Source organism: Mus pahari, chromosome 15, assembly GCF_900095145.1.
Source record: "Mus pahari chromosome 15, PAHARI_EIJ_v1.1, whole genome shotgun sequence".
NCBI lineage: Eukaryota > Metazoa > Chordata > Mammalia > Rodentia > Muridae > Mus > Mus pahari.
In genome coordinates, this window is record NC_034604.1 from 41,613,908 (window position 1) to 41,624,608 (window position 10,701).

The 10,701-nt window shown below is 42.7% G+C and overlaps 1 protein-coding gene and 1 pseudogene across 1 annotated transcript in view; one reads left to right on the forward strand and one right to left on the reverse strand.

The window, feature by feature from the left end:
- The window catches only part of Commd10 (COMM domain containing 10), a 123,231-nt gene that overhangs the window by 27,296 nt on the left and 85,234 nt on the right, over positions 1 to 10,701 (forward strand). The window contains exon 5 of the mRNA XM_021214947.2: positions 6,049 to 6,159. Within this exon, the coding sequence (XP_021070606.1) occupies positions 6,049 to 6,159 (111 nt within the window). The remainder of the gene's footprint in view (positions 1 to 6,048; positions 6,160 to 10,701) is intronic.
- LOC115065549 lies at positions 825 to 969 on the reverse strand (annotated as a pseudogene).

Here is a 10,701-nt window from a genome sequence, read left to right on the forward strand (position 1 = left end):
GAGGAGGAGGAGGAGGAGGAGGAGGAGGAGGAGGAGGAGATGATTTGTTCCTCATCCATGCCACTGTGTAGGAAACAAGCGGTAGCGTCATCTCTCCCATACTCACATCCTCAAGGCTGACTCACCCTCAGCTCCTGCAGTGGGCAGAGCCCCCTTTCTGCAGCTGCCCAGCAGAAGGGCAGGGTCCTCCTGTTCTCATCCCTCTGGGGCCAGTTCTTCCGTGATGCCCAGGTGAGAGGTGGGGCCAGTTCTTCACAGTCCTAAGATATGTTACCGGGTGGTAGCCCAGCATCTATCTGCCTGGCCTTTGTTGGTAAGAGACCCTTGCTGCTGCAGGGCCAGGGACCCAGATGTAGCCACGGGTAGCAGCGCAAGCCAGGACCCCACCATGGTCTCAGGAGGCATCACCAGCTGCTCACACTACCTCCCTACCCTCTAGTCTCCACGTCTGCCTCTCTTCCCTGTGCTCACAACCTTCTGTTTCTTCTTCTCTGTTTCTCCACCACTAACTTGCTCCTCTTAGTAGCCCCTGCGAAGGGTCATCCCAAGCGTGGTCTGCCCTTCTCAGACTGGCAGTACTGGACTGGTGTTCTTCTCAGGCCAGCTGTCGGTCAGGGCCCTACAGTGCTGGTCTGGTGGTCCTCTAGGACTCGCTCCTCACCTGGCCTACCTGAGGGGCCCCTTTCAGGGGCCTTCTGTCTCGGGTGCATTCCCTCCCTGGGTAAAGGTCCTCACTGGGGTTCTTCTAGTCTCTAACTTCTCCATCCTGGGAACTTGCCCAGGCCTCCTGTTGGTGGCTATCTCAGGCTCCGTTTTTTTCAGGGGATGTTAGGCTACTAAGCATTCATAGGTTCCTAGGTCAGGAACGCTGAACATCAACATAACAGCCTCTCTCTTCTCTATCACCTACTGTCACACATGCGACAAAGTAGCCACGTCTATAATACTGCTTTTTCTTTTGGAGACAGGATCTTCAGTCCAGGCTGGTATCAGACTCTCATTGGGTAGTTGAGGATGTCCTTGGGCCTCCTGCTTCTCCTCCCTCCTGTGTACTTGGATTTTAAGAATGCACTGCCCCACCAGGTTAAGGTTTCTTAGGGGAACCCAGGGCCTTGTGCTGGTCAGGCAAGCACTCTACAACCGAGTCACATCCTGAACATATTCTTGGCTTTTGTATAACATCCAGTGATGACTCCAGCTTAACTCAGTTCTTCTTAAGTTTTTGTTCTGATGAGACTTTGGACTTCAAAGTTTTAATCATCATAGAAGGAATACTCATTTGTTTTTCACCTTAACTAACAAATTATTCTAAGTTTTACTTTGTAGTCTGTGAATTGTAGATAGTAAAAGTACTGGTCTCACAATGTTTTTTAATTTTCTTTGTCTCCCAGGTTCACTGAAGAGAGAGTCCCCCCCTTCTTTGTTTATGTGACCATGCTCTTTAATAAGTATAGTTACTCTTTCTGAAGTCTTGTCCTTTAGTGTTTCAGGATACTGACTGTTTTTCTGTGAAACTCCGTGTGTGAGGGTGTGCGTGTGTCGGATGACAAGTGCATCCTCAGCCGTTTGCTTAGGCCCCTAGAGAGCAGGCAGTAGTCTTCAAACAGTTAAGTACTGCGTGTATCACGGTGCAGCAGGGTGAGCAGCAATAGATTGCTTGTCTTCTGTTGCCCATGGACTACGAACACAGCTCAGGGGATCTCTGGCTTTATCTGTCTGACTTGCCCACATCTGTTCATCAGTTGTTTTGGGGGCAGTTCTGTTTACTGCTCTCGATGGTGGTGGAGCCTGGGAGAATGGAGTCTAAAAATGAGGTAGACTGAAGTCTCATGCATTGCACTAGTCAACTTTATTCAGAGCATCAGACACTTCATACTCTGAGGGTTAAGAAAGGTCACTTGAGGGGGCTGGAGAGGTGACTCAGTGGGGAAGAGCACTTGTTGCTCTTGCAGAGGACCTGGGTTCAGTTCCCAGGATCCACAGAGTGGTTCGCAACCATTTGTACCTCCATTCTCAAGGGATCTAATGCTTTATAAACTCTCTGTAGGCACAAAGTACACATGAGGTGCACATGCATGCAGGCAAAGCAAATGGAAAATAAAATGAATGAAGCAAGTTCACCTGAGTATACAATCACGAGGACAAGCTGCACGTGGCAAGACATGCTTTTCCATAGAGGCACAGAAACAAATAACAAAAGCCAGTTGTTATGAATTATCTAAAGCACAGTTACTCCATCTACTCTGCCTGAGAGGGGCATGGGAGCAAATGCCAAGAGCAACGCCAAGTTTTTAAAGAAATAGGTCATAAGGCTCTTGTCTTGTTTTCTTGGAGTTTCCTTACAAGCATTCAGAATTCCCCTCACACAACTCAGTTCTTGAGCCATGTCTCAACACTGGTCAAGACCACAGAGACTCTTAATAGATTTTTTTTTTACTTGGGGAGAGGACGGAGGAGAACCTTCTAAAATTGGATGCAATTGTAAGTATGTGTGCGTTGTAAAAAAGATAATATCTATACCTTTCAGTTATCACATGGTTGAACCCCAACTGGTAACTTAGAAGTGAAGTTGTACTTTTTCTGTAAAATGACTCATTTCTTTTTAATAATTTTCTAAAATAAGTATGCATAATAAACATCACAAATATATCAGTTTAAAAATCCATGTGTTTAAATACTTCAAAGTCAAATGTATAATAGTTTCTTGCACTGATGATTTAAATTGTAAGTTGTATTTTTCTGAATCATAAAATATAGTTTTAACACAGGAGGAGATTCAGAACTGTGCTATGAATGAATGCATACCTACTTAGGAACAGGCAGACATATTGGAAGCAGCACAAATTTGGAAAAGTTCAGCCAGGCAATGGCATTAAGGTGATGGTGCAGCATCTAACTCTTCACATGTTACTGACAATGGAGTGTGGTTCCCCCACTGTGCTGACAGATGAGTAAATTGAAGCTTAGGGAAGTCACTTGCTTAATTAATGACAACTTGAAAATAAGCCCACAGTTCACATTCTTGACTGTCATTAAAGCAAGTGGCAGATATGGGATAGTGCTTATTCTTCATAAAAAGTATCTCCTAGGCATGGTTTGGTCTATAGATATCAAATTTAACTCCCCTTCCCCCCATTGTAGGGGTGGAGAGAGGAGAGAGGGGAGAGGAGAGACAGAGACAGAGATACCAACCAAGCAAATGCCAGTTCTATAATTTATAATAATTTTGACTTCTTAAAAAGCCATATCTAGTTAGGAATATGACTGAGTTTTTGCTCCCTCTCTTGCCATCCATTTTAGTGTGAATATTTCTTCTTTAAAGCAGAAGAATACATAATGTGATTGATCATTTATTTATTTGAGAAGAATCCCTGACAGGGCTGTTGCAGGTTACAGAGATATGATTTATTCTTGCTTCGTTATGATGGCGATTACAGTCAACCCTGAGAAGAGATGTAGGCAGATTATTACAATATGCTGCTTAAATATTAATAGAGAAAGAAACAGTGTCCCGAGAAGCAAAGTACCCAACTAGGGAGGGAAGAGAAGGAAAAAGACACAAAAGCTACAGAGGAGTAACATAGGAGCCAAAGAACAGATGTGCAACTAGCATAGTGTATTCTGGGACACACAGTTGGAGAAGGAAAATGGAGTCTTGAGATTGGGTTAGAGAGAAGATAGGGGCCTGGTTAGAAACAATCTGTGGTAGTTTGTAAAGAGTTGGCTCATTATAGTCTGAACCAGGTTAAGTACTTTGGTGAGTACATGAGAGATACAGAAAAAGCTAGGCAACTAAAATGCCTTGTACTTACAGTTCTTTAAAAATATCACCAGCACTACTATCGTATGTATTTTCTGTTTTGATACACGTTAAGGAGGTTTGGGCAAATGGAGTTCTGTTTTGTATGGGGGAAAGGAGATCTTGAAAGACTCTGCCTTGGCCAGGGATGAGGGAGCGATGCCTTACGTGTGAACCAAAGGAGGATGTTTAAGTTGAGTGGTGGTTGCCTTACACCAGCATTAGGCAGCACCCAGGCATGCATTTGTCTGTGACATGGACAGTCAGCCAATAAGGCCAACAAACACAGGTCCATGTGACTACCTAGAAGGACATGATGTGTCGACCTTCTTGTGACTGATGAAAGCAGGGTCGGGCTCATGTTAGACACTGTCCCAGAGGCTGTTCCAGTGAGTGTTAGCAGCTAACGTTAAGGATCCTCAGTGGACACCTTCCAAGTGAGTTCTCACCTGGTAACGGCTGTGGGCATGCCCTCTAACCCCCGATGAGCTGGGAGAAGCAGCAGTGCACTCTTTCCTCTCATTGCATCCTTTCCAGCTCGGCCTCGAGTCACTGCCGTGTCTGTTCAACATGCTTTCAAGTTAAGTGATCAGTATTCTGGTCCAGTAGTGAGCGTTGGGAGGCTGGCATGCTGACTCCGTGCAGCAAAGGTGGCTTGGCTAAGTCATCAGGAAGGCTTTCTTGTCAGAGGCTTGTAACTACTGTACTTCACAGAGCTTGAAGCTGGAGACGTAGGGAACTGAGCCTAAACCCACATGCTTGTACTGCTGAGCCTAGTCTCAAAGCTCTGTGTATGCCATGTGTGTTTGTGAGGGAGCCTACACTGCCATAGTCTTTCTCTCCTAATTTTGTCTGACCTGACTAGCTTGTACTCTTGTGTTAGTAGATTCAAAGGAAACAATTAGTTTCTACCATCACTGGGAGCTGTAGTAAGTCAGTGAACTTTGGAAAGTACAGTAACCTCTCCGGTACCACAGGCGAGCTTACAGGTCAGCAGCTTCTGCCTGGATCTCTGTTTATTGACTGTGCCTCATGGTGTGAACCACACTCTTGGGGATTTTCGTTTTCTTCTCAATAGAAAGGAAAGAAAAAGGAAGGAGGGATGAGGGAAAGAAAGCCTTATTTGTGCTCCATATAATGCAAAGATTTTTGAAAGACAGGAAGTCAATAAAGGATTTTCAATAAAATATGCTATTTACCAGTTGAAAGTTGTATTTTTTTAAAATCTGAGTTTCTCAGATGCAAGAGACTCACAGCCAGATATTAGGCAGAACTCACGTAATCCTTAAGAAGAGGGGAGGCAGTGGAGGGGAGAATTATGGGAGCCAGATGGGACAAGGACCACAAGAAAATCAACTTACTGGGCTCATAGGGGCTCACACAGACTGAACCCATATGCAGGCAGCCTGCATGGGACTAACCTAGGCCCCTCGGCACACATGTTCCAGTGTGCAGCTTGGTCTTGTGGGACTCCTGACAGCGGGGGCAGGAACTGTCTCTGACTCTGCTGCCTGCTCTTGGAACCTGTTCCTCTTACTGGGTTGCCTCAGCTAGCATTAATAGGACAGGAGGTGTCCGCTCTTACTGCAACTTGATATGTCATGGCTGGTTGGTATCCATGGGAGGGCTGCCCTTTTCCAAAGAGAAACAAGAAGAGTGGATGGGGGAATAGGGTGGAAGAGTGGAGGTGCTGGGGAGGGACTAGGAAGAAAGTAGGGAGCGGGGATTGTGGTCCTGATGTAGAAATTAAGTAAGTAAGTAAATAAATAAAATGCAGGTTTCTAAAATGCTATCTAAATAACAAGGTTTTAAAAGCCATGGAGGCGCATGTTAGTAAGTGTAGTACTTGGGAGGTGGGGCGGGAAGATCAGGAGGTGAACACTATCCTGGCTACACGATGGACTTGGGAAACATCCTTTGCCACCCCCCCAACCCCCCCCCAAGAAAAACAACCCAAAATTCAACCCGCAGTCAGCTGTTTCTGTGAACTTGACTGCTAGCATTTTTATTGTTTATAATAGTCTGTTTAGAGACCACTTTCAGTGTTGGATTTGACAAGTATGACAAGAGGCTGATCTACTGAGTCTAGAGGGAAAGTTTACAGAGATTTCAGGTTAAAGGACCCTGAAATTGACTTTCCATTTAGTCTGCGCTATTTGTGTTGAGTCCTACAGAGTGGAAATGTACTTGAAGTTGACTGTTTTCTTCTTCTGTCCCATCTTAACCCAGTCCCCATTTGTCTTTTGTAGCTAGAGACAGTGGGATGGCAGCTTAACCTGCAAATGGCTCATTCTGCTCAAGCAAAGCTGCAGTCTCCCCAGGCCGTGCTGCAACTGGGAGTGAGCAAGGAAGACGCCAAGGTAAGAAACTGTGCCCTGGGGAAGTGAGGTATTTTGTTTGTAGGTCTCATGCCTCATCGACAAAGGAGTCCAGATTTAAAACAACAGCTTGTCTTGCAATGTGAAATTCAGTGAAGTCCCTATAAAGTCACTGTTTTTGATGCCCCCATCCCCTCATGTGTGAGTGTGTGTGTGTGTTAAGCTGTAGGTTGCATGCATAAAGGGAAGGGTATGTTTGTTGTCCAGCCAATGCCTGGGACAGTTGGATAATCTGAATCATATTCTGGGGAGTACTGTGTTCATGTGTGTAAATCCATCCTCTAGTGAGATAGGTTTTTGCACCAGTTTTAACATCACAGGACAGTTTCTCCTTTAGTATCAGTTTCAGAATAACTTGAACATAATTACCAGAGGTAAAGAAGTGCCATGGAAGGCTCTCCACTGTGGCTCAGAGAGAAATGTATTTCTGATATGGTGAGAGCTACCTATCATCATACTTTATACTGTAATTACCCTTTTAAGATAGAAGACAGAGAGTAAATGTACCCTTTAAAGAGAGGAGACTTTGTATTATGTTGAGATGTTTAGATAGAGCTGGGCGTGGGGTGCCGTGGGAGATGTGAGGACATGTGGTGACAGTGAGAGGACATGAGAGTGACACTGGTGAGTGTGCTCTTCCAGTAGCCGTGTTTATCATGGGATAGAATGTACTTTGACAGTGTGTTCACAATAGTTATTATGTCATAGGCATTTCTGTCTTTTTCAAGAGCTGGGCCAGTGGCCAACGCAGGTTATATAACCACAAAAGACTGATGTGATTTAAGTCTTATACATAATAAATTAGTTTAATGCAGTGTTCCAAAATCATTTTGTTTCATACATTTTTCACTGGAAAACAATACAAACTTACTAGTGAAGTGTCAAATTGACAAGTGTATTGTTTGTGCTGCATCTTAGGTGGTGTAATTTTGGGATGTAACTAATCTCTCCTTGTAGCATGTAGTGTGTATCTTGTAGGGTTTCTCGGAAGGTTACATGCCTTTTGTGTATAAAGCACTTAGGCCAGTGTGGTAAATTCTTAGTATTGGCTACTACCACCACCGCCACCACCACCACCATCATCATCATCATCATCACCACCATGTGGGAAGTTAAAACAACTAATCAATCTGTTGATCAATCCATTTGCTTCAGGCCAAAGTTTCTTACTAACCTCATTTGCTAATGGATTTATTGTCATTTTCTTTTCTCTTTCCTATGTCATCTCGTTTTATTCCCCCCTTGGTATACTTTTAATATTTATGCTTACTGGGAACCCAGGAGCACAAGGACAGCCTGGAATGTCCCTCTTCCTCCTGACAACCAAGGGAGGCATTCCTTTAGTTTAGGAGGACGGTCTGGAAGACGCTGGAGTAGACTGGGGCTCACGGGACTGAACCTGTGCATGCTTAAGCTGTGCTGTCAGTTTCTCTGTGGCTACTGCATGCTACCCCAGCAGTATATGAGGTTTTTAAACCAAGTCTTAGATATGCTTTGGGCACCAGGGCTTCCATAGTACTTTACTTTGGGACGCTTCAGGCCTCCCAGCTCTCACACAGGCACACAAACATGCCTTTATGCCTGTGTGTCTGTTTTTATGTTAGACAGTGGACACGAAGGCCAAAAGCTTCTAGCAAAGCAGTCTTTTTTAAAAAAAAAAAATCCATGTTACCCAGGAAGTCAGTGCAGATATGAAATACTGCTCATTTGTGATGTGGGCTCAAGGATATTTATGTTCCTCCATCTGTTGCTCTTTGAGTTTTTGATGGGATCTTATTGCATATGAGTGTTATTTAGCCTTATAACATGCAGAGCTGGAGCGCCAGTGTCATTCACAGTGAGAAGGAGAGCAGCACTGTGAGGGACGCTGGGACTCCATTCTGTGTGTGTAGACTGAGTCACTTCTTTACACTGTCCCTCCTCTGTGCCGCTGTGTGGACTTCGACCCAGCTAATACTTCCTAGGCAGTACCACACAATGCAAAGTAAAGCCATTGTCAACCAGGGCAGGGACATGCTGTGACCAAGGGATGCTAAGCTCGGGACAGTTGACTGCCACACTGACTCCTCCGCCAGCTGCTGAGCTCTGCCTGGAGTTGAATCTTTTCTTTACATTCTCTTGTTATATGACTTCATTTTTAAAATTCTACTTCATGTGGCTGCTTGGTGTTAATATTTACGTTACCTCCGTTATCAGGGACCACAGACTACTGCGTTCTCTCTTGGTCTCCTGGGTTCCTAAATTAGAATTTGGGGAGTGTGGATCGGCTGGAAGTGACAAGACAAGGAGATGGAGCAGGTTTTGAAACCCAGACGTACTGAAGGGAGGCTGCTATTAAAATATTAGAAGTCAGGACTGCTTACGGCATTGTGAGAGGAACCACAAAGTATGAAATTATCAAATTATTTAAAATAGAGACCTGTAGGGAGGAATTCTTTTTAAATGTGTATTGAATGACCTAGTTACCCAGGAAATGTCCATGGGTTGAGATCCCAAGAGGATTGGACTCAGTGTAAATTCGAGACTATCTGGACAGTGTTTACTTTTGAGCGCTGAGCTGAAAACACAGTGTAGTTTCTAAGGATCTGGTTTTCCTGGCGACAGCTTTCAACATGGCACAAACGTGTAGCTGGCAGTGACGTTTTCCTTTGTTACCACACTCGATAACACTGTTTGGCTATGTTATCTTTGCCCTAAGAATATTTCTGTCTCAAGGCTTTCCTGTTTGGCTACTAATTTTATCGTGAAAAATGGATGATTGTAGCTTTTGGACAGATCTATAGCCTAGTGGTTTTCAGCTAGTATCCTTTGTATTTCTGACTGCATTTTGCAAAGTAAGATGATTTTTCTGGTTCACAGATACTTTAAAATGAGTTTTCTTGTTTTGGTTTGGCTTGGTTTGTTTCATTAGGGGGCAGTAGAGCACTTTGCCTGCTGAACCATTCTGGCATTCACAATGTTATTTAACGTAACATTCCCAGTAGTTGTGGGAAAGGCTAAGTGTTTACATTTCTAATCTGTATATAACAATAGAGTTCTCCTGTTTCCATCAACAGAATTAATGCCAATTAATCAGATATGTATGGAACAAATAAATGAGATCAGCATGAGTCAGCTTTTGTTAATTTGTCTGTGATCATTTGCCAAAATGTAATTCATTAAAAGCCTTCTGCATGGTTGACTTTTCTTGTGCATTCTGTCAGTTATATTTATTTCTTTATAAGAAAATGAAATAAAATAATCCCAAAGATAGCTGAATGACTCTGTTGGGTAATAGTTTAAACTACTTGCAGGCAACTTGCAGTTGAATTAAAAAAAAATTGTGAAGAATACAATGTCATTAGTAACAAGGGTTGGTAATATTGAATATCATCAATACTTTGAATATTCTAAAAATACTAACATACTTAAAATATACACTTAAATTTCTTATCATCTGTTTGTTACTCAACAGAGTCCTGTTTTATTAAAGTAGAAATTAAAATCATGTTTCATTCTTTACCCACAACCAAAATTACTTTCACAGCAGACTGTCATTTCTCATAATGCTAAGCTGGGTGGAGAAGGCATTTATGGATAAGTAATTATGATTTTGAGTGAATATAGACCACTTCATGCTGGCTCCTGACGTAGAAATCTTTATATTTCCAACTGAATGACATATTTTGTTTAGAGCGAGAAAATGAGCTTTATTCTTTGACTGTTCATAGTGTTTTCTAACCATGCAGAGAAGAGAACTCATGGCCTGTACATGCTAGGCATGTGTTCTACCACCAAGCTACCTCCCACTGCTTTCGTTTGGTTGCTCTGTCCATGACGCCAGCTATTGCCAGGTTCGGATGTCTACAGGTTCTCTTTCAGTCATGATTGTAAGTTTTTGGATAGATAGAGATAGGGAAGTTCAGAGAGGTTAAGTCATTTCCCCAGGTCATAAAGCTAGTAACCTGCACATCTCAAATGTGAAGCCAGACCATTTTATTTCAGAGCACTGCAGTGCTGTTGGGTAGGTATGGGGTTCCTTTCCTACTTAGGCGATTCATTGATGCATCCGGTAATATCACATATATTTTTTGATGTTGATTGTTATTTTAAAATCCAAGGTTTTGTTGTTCTTTTTCTTCTTAAGAACTATATTCTAGGTTTCCTGTTTTCTTTTTATGTGACTTAGTTCGGGGAGTTGATAATTTTGTCATTAAGAGATACTAGTTTACTTCTGCAGAACGAGTGTATCCATGTTTATGTATGGACCATATTTCAATTGAACCTACTTTTTTTTTTTTAAGCACATCTTGATATAAGGATTATATTATGTCATTGCATGAAGCCTTTAAACAGACTATGTTACTTAAGGGAAAAATATACATTCTGATTTATTTAGGTTATATATCTCAATAAGAAAGAAAGTCAATTAAATCTTGAACTCTTGTTATGGCTATTTAAAATACTGTGATCCCCTTAAAGGTATTGTACTGTATAGTAAATACCGTGATCCCCTTAAAGGTATTGTACTGTATAGTAAATACC